Below are 20,833 nucleotides of genomic sequence, written 5' to 3' on the forward strand. Positions count from 1 at the left end.
TTTCTTCTGTAACACAAAATAAGATATTTTGAAGAATGTCGAAAACCAAACCGTTGATGGGACCATAGTCTTCCATATTAATTTTTATTTATTTTTTTCCATATAAGTCAATTGGGCCCATCGACTATTTGGTTACCCATATTCTTCAAAATATATATTTTTTGTGTGTTCAGCAGAAGAAAGAAATTCATACAGCTTTGGAACAACTTGAGGGTGAGTAGCCTAAATGATGATGACAACATTTTTGGGTGAACTATCCCTTACATTTCTTTTAGCTATATGGCGTACATTGCCATCTAGTGGCTACTAGGCTAGAGTAGGCTACATATTTTTACATAGTCTGCCTGCCTTTATTCAAAATGGATAGGTTATTAGAAATCACAAACAAACATAATACAAAACATTATAGTTTTAGAGACACCCAGTATCTATGGAACAGTTTGGTCATACAGTAAACATGCATAATGATAAATAGCGGTGTGCATATCAGCCAAGCTAAAAGATCACGAAGACATGACAAATGATATGACGCTTTAACAATCAATCTTTTATGGAACATTTCATAAATAATTCAAGTGCCTTTCAAAGCTGATCATGGCCGTTTTAACAGACATAATATCATTCGCCCAATTATAATATCTAATTGTTATTATTGTGCAGTATGGATATATCATCACTATATAATGAGACAGTTTCTAACTACCCTGAAACGCCTGATTTAGCGCTAATGTCCATAATATTCATAAGACTATTGGTCTTTAAAGTACCGGTAATGCAGCCATTGTAGGCCTACAATAAAGAGGTGGTATTTGAATATTTAATTAAAAGCCTCTTTCGTTAACCATTCAATGAATATTGGATATTACATTTTTCAGCTTCCAACTGTAGCGTTGCGTGTTCACACTGGATTTGCCGCACGGCGTCATCCGTTTCCAGGAAACAGTTGTTAAGGGAGATATAAACAGCACGCCGGACACGGAGCTGGAATGTGTGCAGTGCGCATGTGCTGATTGAGCGTATCTCTGCGGCTCTGCTGAGCTGGCTGGGCGCACCGGTGACCTTATCGATTTTCACGGACGGCTTCTGGGGGGCCGCGGGTGAGACAGAGGCGAATAAATGTAGCAATCCAGGTGAGTTTGCTCAGGGAATCTGAAGATCAACTTTGTGGAGATTGACGTGTTTTTGTTATGTTTTAAGTTTTATAATGTCAAGTTGATCCACAAACCGATTACGTTTTAAATTAAATATTGTGATGTGATTCTTTATTTAGGAAGGAATGTGCATAAAATTGTTTTGTGTTGAATCGCATGATGAGCTAACCTTTCTGTGTAAAGCCGTTTCCAGGCAGTGACAAATTACATTGTTCAACTATTGATGCATGTGCGCGCGTCTTTCAGGACCCAGAGGTGTCACTTCTCGCGTTTAATATGTTACTTATTTATTTGTGTGTGAAAGAGCGTGAAGAATGGCATTAAATTCAGCTTACTTTTACCTCTAGGTAAAAAAAGGGAAAGATTGATCCATTTTGTGAGTGATGTGAGAATTAACTCAAATATGCACCAACATATGCAAGGTAGGCCTATGCACACTTTTACCATATTTTCACCACTTATTTATATCATTTTCTACCTTTGATGTCACTATAATGTTATCTAACATAGACAGGATTTTAAAAGCTACACTACACTTTTGGGGTCGGTAAGATTTCTTGAAAGAAAGTAATATTTTTATTCAGCAAGGACACATTACATTAATAGTATAAATGCCAAACTGCCCATACATTTATGTTACAAAAGACTATTGTTTCCTAAATGCTTTTGAACTTCTTAGAATCTTGAAAAATATGAATATCGGTTTCGGCTGAACTGTTTTCATCATTGATAACAATAAGAAATATTTCTAGAGCAACAAATCAGCATATTAGAATCATTCCTGAAGGATCATGTGGCAGCTTTGGAATACATTATAAATGTAAAATATAGGCTCTATTATAGTAGAAAACAGTTATTTTAAATTTGAATAATATTTCACAATATTATAGTTTTTACCGTGTTTTTAAAAAAAAATCATGAGTGAGCATAAGAGACTTCTTTCAAAAATCGTACAGAACTTAAACCTTTGCACGGTATTGTATATTATACGAGGACCACTTTGCATATTCTCACAAGGAATTCAGTGTATTTGTGAAGGTATTTTGAAAAATTGGCCCACACAACTATAGCCAAACCTACACACATTAGATCGACCCTGTTATTTTTTAGTGCAGTAGTGCAGCAGTTTTGTAAAGCATTTCTGTGTATGTCACAGTGCCACCCTTGGAGGGAAAAGTTCGCTGTAATTATCTAAATCAGCCTCTGATTAATGGGGACAGGCTGAGGACAGCTAAGACTCTAGTGGACAAAGCCATAAAGGTTAGACTTCTAAGAATCTTTGTAGATGTAGTGCATGGAATAAGTGCAAAGGATCTTTAATCATTAATAATGATAACAATGAGAGTTCAATGAACACACACTGACGACTGTGATGATTCTGCTGTAGGAAAAGAAAGTGTTCTCGGTGCAAGGCCCATATCCAGTAATCCGCGCAGGCCTACGTGCAAGAGGATGGGTGGAGCGGCGACTACCACGGCCCTCTTTACCACAACCCCGTCGACATGATCTTGAAACTGAAGCCACAGATGAGGGTGACAGCAGTGATGATGATGGTGAGAGTATCTGACAGAACAATGATGAGATCCTTTCCCTAGGCTAGACACACAACAAGGCTTGTTGGTTTCTGTGTGCGCAGGTTTACTTAGCTATAGCCTACTTAAGGGACAAAATAGTCCTCAGAAGTTAAGTAAATATGACAAAGCTTCTGTTGGGCATACCAGGAGATGTTTTAAAAGTTTAAAAAGACAGTTTTTTTTTATTGATAAAATAGAACACAGCTATATCCTGCTATCCTACTAGGACCTTTGTTTCTACACCACTGGAAGTAATTATAATTAAATTAATATAAAACAACAGAAGGTCATGGTATCCTCCTCAAATAGATAATTTGGTAGACTATCGTTCACAAGTTTGGGGTCTGTAAGATTTTTTTTAGCATGGACAATATCAGGCAGTTTAATTATAGATTTATAATTTAAAAATTTCTCTTTCAAATAACTTTTTTCATTCATCATAGAATCCTGGACAAAAATAAATCATGGTTTATAGATATTAAGCAGCACAACAGTTTTCAACATTGATAATAAGAAATGTTTCTTGAGCACCAAATCAATATTATACAATGATTTCTGAAGGATCATGTGACACTGAAGACTGGAGTAATGATCCTGAAAATTCAGCTTTGCCATCACAGGAATACATTAAAGTAGAAAACCGTTAATTTAAATTGTAATAATATTTTACGTTATTAATTTTGTTTACTGTATTTTTTATCAAATAAATGCAGTCTTAATTAGCATAAGAGACTTCTTTCAAAAAAATGAAAAAAAAAATCTTACCGACCCTAAATGTTTTGAATGTTAATGTAAATGTGTGTGTGAAGTATACTGTACATTTTAGGCTTGGACCATCGCTATGTAACTGTTTAGTTAATGACCCACTGTAATTTAAAGCTTTATATGATAGTTTGAGTTGCTACTTGACACCACTCATTCCAACACACAGATGTCTGTGACAGATCATTCTTTCAGTCCCTTGACTACTGTCACACCACCTTCTCTGTTTCTTTATATAGACGTAGGAGAGGAGGGAGAGAGGGACGATGAAGCAGATGATCTGTACGACCTAATGGTATGTTTAGAAACTGTAGAATTCCATTTTAATGACAGTTGCCATAGCAGCTGGATTTTTGAATGCGATTTGTGGACAGTCTCTGATCCTTATTTTTATCCCCTAGTCACGGATGGTTCGCAATGAGACCCCATATTTCTACTGGACAAGAACGAGGGATTCAATCGACTGCCGGTCTTTACGTAAAGATCAGATGACCAATCATTATGCAAAGGCGGGATCTTTTACAACCAAGGTTCGTCGTAAACTTGACAAAAGAAGCTTTTCCAAACTAAAATTCCCCTTTCTCTTTCTCTTTCTCTTTCTCATACTCTTTCTCTTACTCATTACCGATTGTTTCATAACGGTCTTTTTCAGGTTGGTTTGTGTGTGAATTTGAGAAATCTGCAGTGGTTTGATGAAGCAGATCCTGATACATTCTTCCCACGCTGCTACAGACTGGGGGCGGAGGATGAGAAACATGCTTTTATTGGTCAGTACACTTATATACTGTGACCTTGCTGTATTTTTCCCTATTTGCATATTGGTTTCTTTTGATTTAACAGATTTATTTTTCCCCAAAGTGATTTACACCCCATGAACTGCACAGTCTCCCTGGGGTAAACTGGGGTTAAGTGTTGCTCTCAGGCAAAATTGTGGTTTATGATCTCTGTAACAGTTCACGGGTCGCCCCAATCTTCGACTGAACCTGCAATATTTGCGTTGCCAGACCTAATCCTCAAAAATATTTTACATTTTTTTCTGTTTCTTTACAGATGACTTTAGACGCACTGCATGCACAAGTCTACTGCTGTATGTTTTGGAGAAGTATGGAGGGGATTCAGAGTGGGAGAGAATAGGCGAGGTTCATTATGCTAAATCTCATGGTATGACACACACTAACACACACATTTGAACTCACACACGTATTCACACATCTTCCCTCGTTTGTAGGTCTCAGTAAGCGGCGTAAACAGCACACCAATCAGAGGGTTGGAACCTCGTTAATTGACAATGCATTGCATGTATGTCAGGAGTATCTGAACAGTTTAGAACACCGTGACATAGACATCACTTTGGAAACAACCCCTACCCTCTCGGAGCAACAGTGGAAGGTGTTTCTTCAGAATTATTACTTCGTTATTCAGTGAGTATAATTTGTTATTATTATTTATAGTATCTAAAATTGCATAAAAGAGTAATATCATGAATAAAAAAGTTATTGATCTTTTTAAACAGAGTTAAATGTACCTACCTAGTAAACATACTGTAAGTTTCGGGACCGAACATTATATCATGTGAATAATAAAACAGCATTACAAACCAATCAACTTACTAACATTAGACAAATTAAAGAATATTTACACACATTTTCATGTCAATAACGGTGTTCAGCAACTTGGACTTCCCAATCATGGTAAAGTAATAATGATAGAATAAGTAGAATAGATATTATTATTCTAAATACCAGAACTATTAGACCTGATATCAAACCTGCAACCAGTGAGTAATAATAAAATAAAATAATAAAAATAAACTGCAAGAAACCTTTACTAATATTATTAGGGGTCTCAGGGAAATAAATAAAATAGTAAAAATGATATAAAAAAATATTTTGTCATCTCTAATAAGTTCCCCCCTTTTTTTTTCTCGAAAGCCACTGATACATTTTTCTCCAACATTGTATTATCACTAACACTAAGTTTATCTGTAGAATAGTGAAGATGCATAATAGTAAGTTCATAGAAAGCTTTCTAGCAATGTTTCTTTTCCTTTGCAGTGAAGGACTGACAATAGAGGGATGTGAAGAATATGTGGAGCGTTGTAAATGCATGCTGGAGCAGATGCGTCAAGTTTGCCCTCAGATGGAGACCGATGGACTCTGCAACATCTGGATCATTAAACCCGGGGCCATGTCACGAGGCAGAGGTGATTTTTTAAAGGTCAATGGTGTAAAGGATATTGCGAAACTGTTTAATTCACTCTTGACCTATTGTTATAGGTATAATGTGCATGAACAAGCTGGATGAGATGTTGAGTTTAGTAGATGGAGACCACGACATCATGATGGACAGTAAATGGGTGGTGCAGAAGTACTTGGAGCGGCCCCTCCTCGTGCATGACACTAAGTTTGATGTAAGGCAGTGGTTCCTGGTCACTGACTGGAACCCTCTCACTGTGTGGTTCTACCGTGAGTGCTACCTCCGTTTTTCTACACAACCTTACTCCACTCATACATTGGACAGGTGAGAAAACAAAAATAAAAATTTTGTCATCGTTTACACACCCTCATCGATACAAACTTCTTCTGTGAAGCACAAAATATATATATATAAATCAACTATTAAATTGAGGCAAGAATGGGTCTCCATCAGTCAGGATTTGGCCCAGAATATAATATCCAACATGCCAGAGCGAATTGCAGAGGTTATGAAGAAGAAGGTTCAGCAATGTAAATATTGACTTTTTGCATATATTGAATGTTTTTGCCAATAAAAGCTTTTAAAACTTTTTAAATGCTTATCATTGTTTCCAGTGTACCATAGAAACTTGTGAAAAAATGATCTACAAATACTGATGAAGCAAACTTTGCGAAACACAAAATTTGTCTCTACCGATACTTTTGGCCACGGCTGTTGTGAACTAACGTTAACAAATGGACCTTTAGTGCTACCAATGTTTTTGTCCATGCAGTCAAGGAGTCCCATGTGAGTTGAGGATGAGTAAATAATGACAGAATTTTCCATTTTCACTATTCTTTTAAGATGGATTTTTTAGTAGCCCCTCAATTGTCTTTCTAGGCTTCAACTAATCATTTCCCCACCCTGTACTTTCCACCTTCAGCTCTGTACATCTTTGCAACAACTCCATCCAGAAGCATTTTCAGCCAAGCCCAGATCGCAATCCTTCTCTACCCGCTGAGTGCATGTGGTCGTGTTCGCAGTTCCGCTCCTGGTTGGCTGCTTCAGGCCGTGGTGGTCTGTGGGAAGGGGTGGTGGTTCCAGGTATGCAGAAAGCTGTTATCCAAACCCTCTTGACTGCACAGGACAGTGTGGAACCTCGCAAAGCCAGTTTTGAGCTGTATGGAGCTGACTTTATGCTGGGAAATGATTTGCGCCCTTGGCTGTTGGAGATCAATGCCAGCCCCACCATGGCACCCTCCACAAGAGTCACAGCTCGACTCTGCCCCGCTGTACAGGAAGACACTTTGCGGGTGGTGCTGGATCGACGCTGTGACCGCAACACTCAAACTGGTGGCTTCCAGCTCATATACAAACAGGTACACACATATATAGCCATATGGGTGAATCTGTCAAGATATGTCTGGATCTTCAAACCAAATGAAAAAAATAAAACATTTAAACTACACATCAAAAGTGTAGGATGGTAAGATTTTTGAATGTTCTTGAAAAAAGTACCAAGGCTGCATTTATTTGATAAAAAATACAGTACAGTAATATTGTGAAGTGTTTTTTTTTTACGATAATTTTTTTTTTTTTTTCTATTTTAATTTATTTTAAAAGTAATTTATTCCTGTGACAGCAAAGCTGAATTTTCCAGTCTTCTCTGTCATGTGATCCTTCTAATATGCTGATTTGCTGATCAAGAAACATTTCTTATTATTATCGGTTTAAAAAAAAGCTGGTTAATATTTTTTTGAACAGCATTTATTTAAAATAGCTTTTTTTGTAGCAATGTCTTTACTGTCACTTTATCAATTAAGCATGCCTTTCCTGAAAAAAAAATCTTAATTTCTTTACTCAACTTTTGGACGCATTTGATATTTAAATAATTATATATATATGATTATTAGGCATTTGATAATGAAATAATATTAAATAAAAATGTATTTATTAAATAAAAAAATATTTGTTATGTTACTATTTAATATTGTATTGTATATTTTAATATATACAGTATATATATATGTTACAGTAATGAGAATGAGGTTCTGTATAAAATGCAATTGTCCTGAAAAGGTCACAGAAAATCTAATAGTTTATAATAACTAACTTTGTTTTTATTTTTATTGTTTTCTTATGTTTTCAGGCAGCAGTAGAAGTTCCTCAGTATGTGGGAGTGAATCTTCTTGTAGAGGGGACTTCAATCAGACGTCCGCGTGCCCCTATTTACAAACCTCTCATTCAGTCTCACCCTGAGCCGCTATCAAAATCCACCAGTCACAAGCCTTATACACTCATAAGCAGCCATTGCACTTCTGGCAAGGAGAATCAGTCACAGGGGGTAAAAAAGGCCTGGCCTACACTCTCCTCCCGTAAAGTCACACCGGAGCAATCTTTAATCTTTCACCCTAAACTGAGGAAACGTCCCCACAGACTAGTCTTACCTTCAAACTGTTGTGTTCTTCCCAACCCATCTGAACTTCATCCACAAAAGCTCTCAGACACTCTAGCCCAGCCCGACCACCCTCACACACACAGGACACGCAGTAACCTTCCATCTCTTTACCGTCCAACCCCCTCACTGGACGTGATAAGCATACGACCTAGACAAACTATCACCTCCTTTCGCTACAAACACAACATGCACATAGTCAATATATCTTATACAGTCATACCCATGCAGCAGCAGCTTTCACTAAACCATAGACGGGCCACTGACACTTTTACAAAGAGAGAAGGGCCGAAGTCATCCTGAGGAACCTTTTGGAGAACAGGATTTCATACAAACAGATTATTGTAAGTTATATGACTTAAATGCAATGAATATGTTTTAGACTGCGTCAGTTGCATTGTGAGTTTATCTTTAAATACACTGGATTCAAAACCCATATACCTTATCAATCTACTGTCAGAAATAAGAAAGAGAACTGCATAGTTGAGGAAGAGCTCTCCGTGACATTTTTAGGTATTAAGAGCACATTCTTAAAAAAAAAAAAAAATCTGTCATAATTTTCTCTCATGCGTTTCCAAACCTGAATATTCTTTATGTGGAACACAGAAGGAGATCTTATGCATAAGTTGACTGGTCTGGTCTCTTCCATATAATGGTTCAAAAAGCACCACAAAGCACATTTGACTTGTGCTCAAATCTCCTGAAACCATACAAAAGCTTTAAGAATTTTCACAGATTTTTTTATGGCTTAAAGACACATTTTTAACATAATGAATTCAATTCAATGTGAGATATACAGTAGTACTATTATGGAGTTCCTAACTCTGTATTATATTTATATGGGAAACTTTTCAATGGTGCTATTTTTGATGATTATTACATAATCATTTAACTGAAATGTATTGACTGTAGTATGAAGCTAATGGTGCTGAATTTTGTATTCTAGATGTCAGAATGTTTCCATACGAGCTGATCAATGAAAGTGTTACTTATTTGAAACACTAGTGACATTCTCAAATTGTAACTTTTTTCAAATTCATGCCATTTTAAGTAAGCTAAGTAGATGTTTTGTACTTTATTTTACAGTATTTGTACTTACGAGTATGTGTACTTACCTAAGAAAGTACTGGGTATTATAAGGTAACTACATGGGTTAAGGTTAGGTTTAAGTTTCAGGTTTAGTTATTACATTTTCTATAATAACTACATAGTATGTAAATGGGGAACAGGACTGTAAAATAAAGTGCTACCGATGTCATGTTTTTTAACCAAACTCACCACTAGATGGAGTATAACTCATGCCTTTAACCAACCACAATTATTTTAATCTTCCTCATTTGTTTCACAGTGCTTATCATAAATTAAGTAGTATATCAATTGCATGCTAAATCCACCATCATGGATACATTAGTTACAATATGCAATTAATACAGTTTTGCATGTCAACAAAAAGAATGGGGTTTTGGGTAATGTTTTGGGTAATTTCTGCATAAACTTGGCATTCTGATGAACCTTTACAAATAAAACCACTTGAACTAAAATCACTGAAATATTATTGTATTTTTTGTTGTTGTTGAAGACTTATGCTTTCACCTGTCTCTGTTGTTCTTCTACATATGAATTATATTATTTTTTATTATTTTTTATTATTTTTACCCATTAATAAATACACTTTTAGAATGTTTACATTGAACTGTAATTCAAAAACTTTGTTTTTACACAATGCCACATTCATATCAGGACATTTTATGAATGTTTTGCTTTAGACTGTAATTCAGAGACATTGCACTCAGTCACATACACAGTAAGCAAATCGAGACATTCTGATCGCTTTACTATCAACAAACACTCACTTTATATGCACACGCATTAGCAGACACTGTAAAAATTATTGTTGTTGCCAGGAATTGCAGTTTTTACTCCCTTTTACCTTCCAGCAGATTTTAAGTCAATTCAAATCTTCAAGGGTGTGTATGTCTGATTGGGAACAGGATAGTTCAAATCTAAAATACTTACAAATAAGGGAATTTTAGTAATTGTGAACAAAGTTCCCTGTCCACCAAGCTTTCACACAGCTAAATTAAAAGAAGCTTGTTTTCCTTTTATCACTTTATCATATCTACAGTATACTACCACGGTGATGGTTTACTATCCATGTGGCCATATATGGGTAAAATACATAGGCCTACCTTAATACGCATGGAACACTTAAATATATAGATGTCTGACACATTGGTACATTCATTAAACCACAAAAAAAAAATAACAGAATGTGGTAGCAAATCAAACAAACACATCTCTCACCCCCTCACACACACTACTCTCTCTGTCACACACACATGTTGGGCATCTGTGAACTTCGTGTTCACAGATGGCACACGGAGGCCTACAGAGGCACAACTAATATGCACCACCAACCATGACTATAATAAACCGTAGTTACTTACGTCATACATACGTTCCTCACTCAGGCCCATATGTTCATACAAGTATCTGTAAAACCGCATTTTTCCATCTTAAAAATATACCTAAATTACGTGCTCTCAATGACAAATGCGGAACAGTTATGCGTTCATGACATGAACATGACAAACATGACAAACTACAGCTGGTCCAAAACGCAGCAGCTAGAGTTTTTACCAGAACTATAGGAAGTATGACCATATTAGCCCGGTTCTGTCAACACTGGCTCCCTATTAAACATTGTATAGCCTACATTTTAAAATATTGCTGATTACTTTTACAAAGCACTAAATGGTTTAGCTCCCCAGTATTGAGCGAGCTCTTAACGTATCCGTCACATCTATTGCGATCTCAAAATTCCGGCCAGTTGATAATATCTAGAATATCAAAATCGACTGCTGGTGGTAGATCCTTTTCCTATTTAGCACCAAAATTTTGGAACAGTCTTCCTACCATTGTCTGGGAAGCAGACACACTGTCAGTTCAAATCTAGACTAAAAACACATCTCTTTGGCCTAGCACACACATAACACATTATAGACTTCTATGATTCAATGTTAGGCTGCATAGATTAGGTCAGCCGGAACCGGGAACACCTGATATACTTGTTATATCATAAGAAGGATTGCGTCTACGTTAATATTAGTCCGGATCTGATGAAGGACCTGCGCCTGGACACGACGACAACGCAGTCCTGAAGTGTCACTATAGTCTCTCCCCTGTGAAGGCCTCCTTCCCTTCCTTACCTCTGTACAGATACATTGTGGGGATAATTTCAGTTCACGTCACTATGCGGAAGCGATAAAAAATTCTGTATTATACATTTTTCAAGGCTTGTACCTTGGAACCTATTTCATTGTTTACGTTCTCGAGCCACCAGGCACTGTTTGTGCGGGTGAGTGGCCAGATCGTGTTAGTGTTGAGTGTTGTGTTAGTAAGTTAATAACTGATCGTTGCAACTTTAGCTTGACAAATAACTTTATTCTAGAGCTGCTATAAAGCCAAAACAATCTCTGTTACTTTAATTTCCTATATTATCACTGTAAAGCTGCTTTGAAACAATCTATATTGTTAAAAGCGCTATATAAATGAAGGTGACTTGACTTGACAAGTGGAAAAACTTGCTTTTATTTACCTGAAGAATTTTAATTTTATTGTTCACATACATCATTTTAATTGGGTATACATATATATTTATAGAGAAGATAAATGATTGATGTTTCAGTAAGCCTTGTACGTACATTTAAGTATCTCATACAAGTCAATCTTGACAAGTAATTACAGAGCCAAAAAAAGGAGGCATGTATGTACTCATTTTTTTAACACTTCTAGAAGGTTTCTCAATTTCTAAAGGGAGCTAAGACCATCAGCGCTGTGTTGATTGATTGATAATCCAAGCAATCAGCAAATGTCATCTCTCTGCATTGGCTTCCTCAGAGATTCTTGAATGTCTTCCATGGTGATTTAACAGAAGATCTTTGGAAGTACTGCATGGTAAGTATAAAAAGGCTGGAATGTCAGGCCGGTGACCCATTGAGCTGTTAACTAAATGAGAGAATGAAACCAGGAGAGAGACAGATAGCTGGGAGCAGTGGGTGTAAGTGTAAAAGAAAGCACAAGACTAACATAACATCTTAAGCCACTGACACACTCTGCATACCACATACCCGGAGGGAAAACGACAACTTGAAGTATAAATGAGCAGGATATTAGCAGGGCAGAATTGTTCATTTTTAACATCACTGATTGTCTTTTTTAATTATATTTTATATATTTTATTATTTTTATTTATCAGTGTGAAAAATGCGAGAAATTTTAAGGTGAGTTTAGGAAAGTTTGGGTCAAGGCTGTTTCTTTTTCCATGTATTTCAGAGTAAGTGCATTGTGTATTCAAGATTGCTTGGCAATTAAACATAAAAACAATTAACCATGTCAGTGTAAAGTAATTTAAAGGCAGCAGTTCTTGGGCATTATCTCTTCTGTTACAGAAACGCTCAGTGATTTATCAGCTCGCCGTCATTTCACCATCTGCCCTGTAACCACATCACAAAATATGAAGGCACATGTGTGTAATATGTGCTGCATGTGTGAGCTGCGTGTGTACCTGCACGTGTATTAGATTGTTTTTTTCAGTCAAAGGAATGGACGTCATCATCACATATATAAACATTTTCTATTTCTTCCATTTGTATTTCATTCGGTCAGTCAGTTAAAGATCTAGTTCAACTAAAATGATTCTGTCATTGACTCATTCCTGAGTTTAAAGCAAACTATAGCAGACAAGATTTCTCGGATCTTTGTTGTGATCACAGAGGCCCTATATGAGGAGGGAAAAGAGTTTTGCATTACATCAGAGGCATTAATATGGTCTGTCTGTACATGTGATGTACAGATGACAAGACCCAGCTTCCTTGGATTTTAATGGACTGAGCAGGAGTATTCAAAATTGCAAGCTCAAAAATTCATGTTAAACTTGGTGGATCCTTGTGCAACTTTTGCAATCCACCATGTTTGATCTCATTACAACTATCGATGAACTGTATGTACACTATCTCTCCTCAGAATCCCATCTTCTCAGTGTTTTAAGTTAGTAAGACAGTCAGTAACAGTTCAGACAGTAAACCTCAAATACTCAGCCCCATAGCAAACGACCAAGCATGCCCTGAGAAAACATTGACCTTAATGTATACCAGGTGTATGGAGGCTCATGTTTACCTGTTAGTGTGCTGTTTAAGCAGGTAAAACATGTTGAAGATATGCTGCACTCACATGATCACCTTCACCTGCTAAACTAAACTGTACTCACTTTCTCCATCTCAGCTCACACTTAATGAGCCTGTTCCCCATTCATGTCCTTTGTATGGAATTTGTGTGTGCTATAATAGTAGAGGGACATCCTGAATCCACTTTTCATTTCAGCTAAAATGCTGGGTTGGTTTAGCCCAATTTTGGGTCAAATATGGACAAACACTAATGTTGGGTTAAAAATGTAATTTAAAAATTTAACCCACACGGCTGGGTTTGTCCATATTTGACCCAAAGTTGGGTTGAAACAACCCAGCATTTTTTAGAGTAAAGAGTCCATGGATGACTTTATTCATGTATATATTTTTAATGACAATACATTAAACTCTAATGTGCATGAATCTGCCAGGCTTGCCATAAGTTTATGAAAAAAATTAAATTATCAATGATAACTATTATTGTTGTTATTAATTTTTTTTCTTTTTTTCTTGATAATAACAATAAAATATTATTATTAAAGGGGTGGTAAAATGCCATTTTCACAAGATGTTAAATAAATCTCTGATGTCCCCAGAGTGTGTGTGTGTGTGAAGTTTTAGCACAAAATATCCCACATATATATTTTATATAGCATGTTAAAGTTGTCACTTTTTGATGGTTTGCAAAAACGCAAATGTTCCTGGCCCTTTAAATGCAAATGAGCTGCAGCAGAGGGCGGGGTTTCAAGAGCTTGTGTGTGTTAGCAGCTGCGATTACCTCACGCAGACACACTAAAATGACAGAAACTGTTCTGCCTTTAATGTTAAAACGGAGTCAGACAAAGGATGGAGAGACTCAAGAAGAAGTGACAACATCTAGAATGCAACAGGATGTCTCTGAATGGTTAGTTGATACATTTTTGTTGCTGATGTGGAGTTAACTATCTTCAATTAGGATATTCTGTCATGGTAATCTATAAATCACTTGTAAAGGAACTGTTGTGAGATGCACACAGAGTGCACAACATTGTGCTACCACCCCCTTTTTAAGCCCCAAAACGGTGTATCATCAACTGCCTAATTTAAAGTAGCCAACATAATTGTTTTGAATACCACATTGTCACCCATTGTCCACACATTTGTTTCCAGTGCAAGTCTAAACCTGCCCTTAGAGAAAATCTGTGATGACAATATACTTCTTTGCTTTTGTGTGGCGCAAAAATTCCCAAAATAAACCCAAAAAGTATGAACACCTCAAATTGTTTTACAGTAATGTTCATAAAGAGAGGGAAAACTAGTGCAACTCAAGATTATGCCTTAAAAAGGACAGATGCCCTATAGGCTTGGATTCCAGATGAGTGTGGACAGATGCATGGGTGTGCCACACGCACGCGTGTGTGTGTGTGTGTGTGTGTGTGTGTGTGAGAGAGAGAGGATCAGGAAAAAAGAAAGAGAGATAGAGAGAGTATATTTACTATAGGACTATAGGCCTTTAAACAATATATAAGCAACATGGTTACATGACTTGAGTTTGAGATTGAGTTTTGCCTAAATGTAACACATTGTTTTTCGCCTAAATTTGACAATCTCATTGCTATTGCCTCAACGTGATCCTGTAAACTTTTTACCCAGGACCTGCTATTTTAATGTAAATCTTTGCTTTAAAGATTGGGAAATAACTGGAACGATTTTTAATGGTAAAAATACAGACAAAAATAAATAGCAATTTTCTATCGTTAATTCTATTTATATCAGACGCTGTGATGTTTCGGGCCCTGAAAAAAAAACATTTAATTATGAACAATTTACCTGTGCAGGTACAGGCACGAGAGTAGAACGCACGAGCACAGCTGGCTCATGATTTGATTGGCTGTAATGTGAGGAGGCGGGCAGCTCGCGCAGAGTTCTGAAAGACGATCCTGTGAAAAGAGTGAATGTCTAGGGATGGATTTAGTTAGCTTCAGGCATCTGAACAAGTCTGGACTACAGTGCTTTCACCGCAGCAGAGCAAAACGCACAACCAAGGAAATATTACTTTATTTCTCTGCTCGTAGTCAATGAGAGGATTTTTGCAGGCTGCACCGTTTTGAGGAGGGAAAGTCCGCTGGGAGTTTGGATGCTCACTTATCACACAGGAGCAGGTTGATAAAACTAAACTCTTTTCGAGTCATTCTCCGTTCAAATACAGGCTCATTGAAGGGAATTTGTCAGATCATGTGTGACTAATACAACGTCGTTGACCGCTTCGCCTCGGTGACCAGTTTTGAGCGGTAAGTATGTTTCCTTTGAATTAATGGAGCGCTCCATGAGAAGGGATAGAGCGCTCTGGGGTCAGTGATGGAACGCTCTAGTAGTAGTCGGTAATATAACGATGTATTAGGGAGCTGATTTAGGATCAGTTATAGACCGCTGTCAGAGACTGGATGCTTCTGGACAAGTTATTTCGCGCTGTCAGTTATAAGGTAAGACGCTCTGCTCTAGGGCAGTAATTCTCAACCTTTTGACCTCCATTGGATGCTTCAGGAAACGTTATTTCGCGTTGTCATTTATACAGCACACTATAAGGTTAGGTCAGTGATAGACGCTATAGGGCAGCAATTCTCAACTTTCAAACCTCCATTCTCCACCATTGCCCAAGACCATAAAAGAGATCTTGAAAAGAGATTTTCTCTGGTGTTCTTTTTGTTAACTAAAAAGGGCGTCAAAATGACTTAAAATTATTTAAAATAAGACAAAACAATCATTAAAATAAGCTTGTTAAGCTTGTAAGTATGGGGTTATTATTGTTGCAATATTCCAAATAAATAGATTAATATTCACAAATAAATGTAAAGAGATTCACAAAAATGTATCGAATGCACAAATGAATAGATTAAGATCCACAAATAAATGTAAAGAGTTTCACAAAAAATTATAAAATTCACAAATAAATAAAATGAGATTTGCAAATAAATAAAACATCTACAAATGTTTTCTTATTTTACAAACACAACTCTGCCTGGCATTTATTTGTGAATCGGTTCCTGTGCATTTGTAAATCGCTGCACACATTTGTGAATCGGTTCCTGTGCATTTGTGAATCCCCTCACGCATTTGTGGATTTTGAAACACTTCTAGCGCAGACGTGCAGAGAAAACCACAAATAGGTGGACTCCACCCACCGCCTACTCAAGCCAATCAGATAACGGCCACATCGAGCTGGCCAATCGTAGCACGTTATCGCTTCAACCAATCACGTTAGGCTTTACGCTCGGGGCGGGAAGTGGGAACTGACTGATTCTTGCATCAATGAAGCACTGGAGCGCAGTAGTAGCGCTGATCTGTGTGTGGTAAAAACACTGTTTTCAAAAGATTGTTGGAGTTTAAGGCCTCTTTATATTTCCATCAGGATACACTCAGGGAATTATGATAATCAGAGATCCCGAGCATCATGAACAGTCTCTACACCGGCAAGAGGCGCGTCACAGCGCGTCAAAATAGCCACTGTCTGTTCACTGCTGCCGCTGCAGTTTAAATCATGTAAAACTAGCATGTTTGAAATGTTAACACATATTCCCTATGTGACGTCTGCTTAGCTTTATATGCATAATCGTGCTCTTAACGGCTCTGATCGTAGCCTGCTTATTGACTAGTGCTGGTTAAATCATATTTCGTGATAGTGTACTGGACGCGGGGCAGTCATTGATAGTAAACGGATGTCCGCACTTCTGATGTAGCGGCTACTTCACGCAATTAGGACAAATGTTTTTGCACATTCGCTTTGCCCAGTGTAGATTGCCTCGCACAGGTTAGACACGATGCATGACATTATACGATTTTGCCTTTTAAAGCACAATCGCAGTGACAAATAGCAATAGGATATAAATAAATGTAATGTAGAATACCAAATATAAGCCCAAATGTATAAATACAAAAACATTTGTCCTAATTGCGTGAAGTAGCCGCTACATCAGAAGTGCGGACATCCGTTTACTATCAATGACTGCCCCGCGTCCAGTACACTATCACGAAATATGATTTAACCAGCACTAGTCAATAAGCAGGCTACGATCAGAGCCGTTAAGAGCACGATTATGCATATAAAGCTAAGCAGACGTCACATAGGGAATATGTGTTAACATTTCAAACATGCTAGTTTTACATGATTTAAACTGCAGCGGCAGCAGTGAACAGACAGTGGCTATTTTGACGCGCTGTGTCGCGCCTCTTGCCGGTGTAGAGACTGTTCATGATGCTCGGGATCTCTGATTATCATAATTCCCTGAGTGTATCCTGATGGAAATATAAAGAGGCCTTAAACTCCAACAATCTTTTGAAAACAGAGTGTTTTTACCACACACAGTTCAGCGCTACTACTGCGCTCCAGTGCTCCTTCATTGATGCAAGAATCAGTCAGTTCCCACTTCCCGCCCCGAGCGTAAAGCCTAACGTGATTGGTTGAAGCGATAACGTGCTACGATTGGCCAGCTCGATGTGGCCGTTATCTGATTGGCTTGAGTAGGCGGTGGGTGGAGTCCACCTATTTGTGGATTTCTCTGCACGTCTGCGCTAGAAGTGTTTCAAAATCCACAAATGCGTGAGGGGATTCACAAATGCACAGGAACCGATTCACAAATGTGTGCAGCGATTTACAAATGCACAGGAACCGATTCACAAATAAATGCCAGGCAGAGTTGTGTTTGTAAAATAAGAAAACATTTGTAGATGTTTTATTTATTTGCAAATCTCATTTTATTTATTTGTGAATTTTATAATTTTTTGTGAAACTCTTTACATTTATTTGTGGATCTTAATCTATTCATTTGTGCATTCGATACATTTTTGTGAATCTCTTTACATTTATTTGTGAATATTAATCTATTCATTTGTGCATTCGATACATTTTTGTGAATCTCTTTACATTTATTTGTGAATATTAATCTATTTATTTGGAATATTGCAACAATAATAACCCCATATGTAAGCTTGTAAATAATAAAATCTATCTTAAGTCTTCATTAACATTTTTATAATGACAATACACTTTTATATTTATGCCAAGCTCTAAAATCTTTGATAAGGCACAAATTGTGAGTACAATAAATAAATAAATATATATATATATATATATATATTTCCTTAATCTTTATTTAGTAAATAAAACTGAAAAAGTAATTGGGCCTATGATTATTGTTGAGGACAATGGTGGGCCTTGGAGTCAAAAAGGTTGAAAACTATGGGTCAGTGATTCTGCAGTCAAATCAGTGATAGAACTCTGTAGGGTCAGCAATTCAACACTTTGAGATCCGTTATGTGCTGTAACACCCCGAGGTCAGTGACAGAGAGAGTTCATAGGGTCAGTGATAAAGCGCTTTAGGCTTGGGAAGAGTGAAGCGTCATGATAGAGTGGTGACTCCTGAGTTTGAAGCAATAATGATTTATGGAAGTAATTCTGAGCTGTGGAATGTCAACCTTGTTTTACAATTTAGAGCGAACACAGCTTAAAGCAAGGTGAAAAATTGTAAGGACTATCATGCACAATGATGCAGGTCTAATATACATGACTGATTACTGACATGATACAAGCTTGTTGTCACACGGAATAGCTCGATTCTTATTATTTTGACAGAACAGATGTGCTTCAGATTTATTCATATGGTTCTCATTAGATGTGTTAAAACACATCATCACTGCATAGTTAGATATTTTATTTGTATGATACTGCTTGAGGTGTTCTTGGCTCCTGTGTTACAACATTATCATTTAGGTTAATTCACATTTTTATGTTAGTTAAATCATACAGGACATAAGGAACTAAAAATGGCTTTAGAGAGCACAGATCAGAAACAAGATGGAAGAAATCACAGCACAAATATGGTTTATGAGTAGACCACATGTGCACATGTTGCCGTTTATATCGAGAACTGCTGTGGGGAAATTAGATGAGCTGATGATCTGATGAAATTGAAAAAGAGAGATCTCCACATCAGCATCACAACATTTCCAAATAGCCTGTTCAGGGAGAGGGGCGGGGCATGACCTCGGTTGAACTTGTGTGATTCGTCACTTTGGATATCTCACACTCAGTAGGCAGGGCTGGGGTGTCTAGGTTACCGTGGACACCTGCTGAGCATGCTTGCATGGCCGAGGGGCTGCTCCAGTGTTGCCAACTTTTCAATGGAAAGTTGCAAAAGCCTACTCAAAAAGTCACTAAATTTCACTAGATGACGTAAGGCGCCAACTGTCGGCAGTTTACATCTGTTTTCTCTCCTAATCTGTGCTCAGATACTGTAATTTTAATATAGCTGAATGTCTTATAAAGCTGTTCCCATTTACATATTTTCTGTCAGACAATGGAACGAGCATGACATAGTGACTGACTATGTTAATCAGCAATCGCTAGTCGCTTTTTTGAAAAAAGTCACTAAATGGGTCTGAAAAGTCACTGATCTCGAGAACAATGTCACAAAATTGGCAACACTGGGCTGCTCATGTTCAGTGACTATAGTGACAGTCTGTGAATGTTAGTGTGGGCTTTTTTCCTGTATAAAAGAGAATGCATGCGGAGAACAGCTGAAATGCTCAGTAGTAGTCATACGCTCAAGATTTTCTTAAAGACTGAGTCAAGACTTAAATGATCAATTATAAATCGGCACCTTAAAGTGTTCCAGGGTTTTAGTCCCTGTGTTTGCCATTCACTTTCTCAGTTATTTTGATGTCAATACACTACTTCAGTAAACAGTAGAAAACTTTTTTGTCAGCACTTTTTGTCGCATGTGTGTGAACAACAACATTTGGGGCACATATAACCAATAACATCTGTGCGTCAGTCTCCATAGCTTCTCCCCTGATTAGACTGTAACACATACATAGTGAAGCATGTGAAACAAAATGCCTTGTGTATGTCTAGATATACTCATATTTATAGAGGGTCAGTTTGTCCTGTGTTTCTCCTGGGATGTTGTCCATGTTTTTTAACTCTTTGCACACACAGAATCCGTGAATTTTTTTCAAACTTTTCTGCACTGATGATAGGGGGAAATTGGATACATTTAAATATGGTGAAATGAGTTGAATGAAGTTTATACATTTATTGGCAGCTGAAAAAAGATGCATAAATTAATGAAAATAATTAATAAATGACAATGCATGCACCTTCCCATACATGATCGGTTTTTTTTTAAACTTATTTTGGCTCATTTGGGAATCTTTTTGTGCTGAATTAGAATGACTCATTTACTCAATTACTCACTCTCCAAATTTTGTCTGTATTTTGGTTGATGCTTGCTTCTTTTCTTTCTCTATTTCTTTTGGAATCCACTCAACTAGAAGATGTGTTTGTTTTTATTTCCCTATGATATCTATCCTTTTCCAAGTACTTTGCCCTCTCTGTTTTAGTTTTCGGTACTGTGTGGGAGACAGACTGTAATGAAATAGTTGGCAGTGTGACCAGCAAAAAAGTTTTGACAGTGACACCCATTTTTCTTTTGTATTCTGAAAAAGTGACCTCTCATACTTTAATATTTTGAGGATAAACTCTAGTGACATTGT

General features: G+C 37.1%; 2 protein-coding genes across 4 annotated transcripts in view; both read left to right on the top strand.

The window, feature by feature from the left end:
- ttll3 (tubulin tyrosine ligase-like family, member 3) overlaps positions 1 to 9,663 on the top strand; it is a 29,100-nt gene extending 19,437 nt beyond the window's left edge. For both annotated transcript variants that reach the window (XM_079627825.1, XM_079627826.1), the window contains exons 3-15: positions 876 to 1,130; positions 1,499 to 1,573; positions 2,308 to 2,411; positions 2,539 to 2,704; positions 3,727 to 3,782; positions 3,889 to 4,017; positions 4,140 to 4,254; positions 4,538 to 4,648; positions 4,716 to 4,908; positions 5,542 to 5,690; positions 5,764 to 6,007; positions 6,606 to 7,041; positions 7,812 to 9,663. In XM_079627825.1, the coding sequence (XP_079483951.1) occupies positions 1,555 to 1,573; positions 2,308 to 2,411; positions 2,539 to 2,704; positions 3,727 to 3,782; positions 3,889 to 4,017; positions 4,140 to 4,254; positions 4,538 to 4,648; positions 4,716 to 4,908; positions 5,542 to 5,690; positions 5,764 to 6,007; positions 6,606 to 7,041; positions 7,812 to 8,420 (2,331 nt within the window). In that variant the 5' untranslated portion in view covers positions 876 to 1,130; positions 1,499 to 1,554 and the 3' untranslated portion in view covers positions 8,421 to 9,663. The remainder of the gene's footprint in view (positions 1 to 875; positions 1,131 to 1,498; positions 1,574 to 2,307; positions 2,412 to 2,538; positions 2,705 to 3,726; positions 3,783 to 3,888; positions 4,018 to 4,139; positions 4,255 to 4,537; positions 4,649 to 4,715; positions 4,909 to 5,541; positions 5,691 to 5,763; positions 6,008 to 6,605; positions 7,042 to 7,811) is intronic.
- A 5,619-nt stretch (positions 9,664 to 15,282) lies between these two features.
- col7a1 (collagen, type VII, alpha 1) overlaps positions 15,283 to 20,833 on the top strand; it is a 62,338-nt gene continuing 56,787 nt past the window's right edge. Inside the window, exon 1 of one of the 2 annotated variants that reach the window (XR_013799622.1) lies at positions 15,283 to 15,573. The gene's annotated coding sequence lies outside the window, so the exon portion shown is untranslated. The remainder of the gene's footprint in view (positions 15,574 to 20,833) is intronic. The other variant, XM_079629487.1, reaches the window with a different exon arrangement.

The sequence above is a fragment of the Phoxinus phoxinus genome (assembly GCF_949152265.1).
Source record: "Phoxinus phoxinus genome assembly, chromosome: 11".
Taxonomy (NCBI): Eukaryota; Metazoa; Chordata; class Actinopteri; order Cypriniformes; family Leuciscidae; genus Phoxinus; species Phoxinus phoxinus.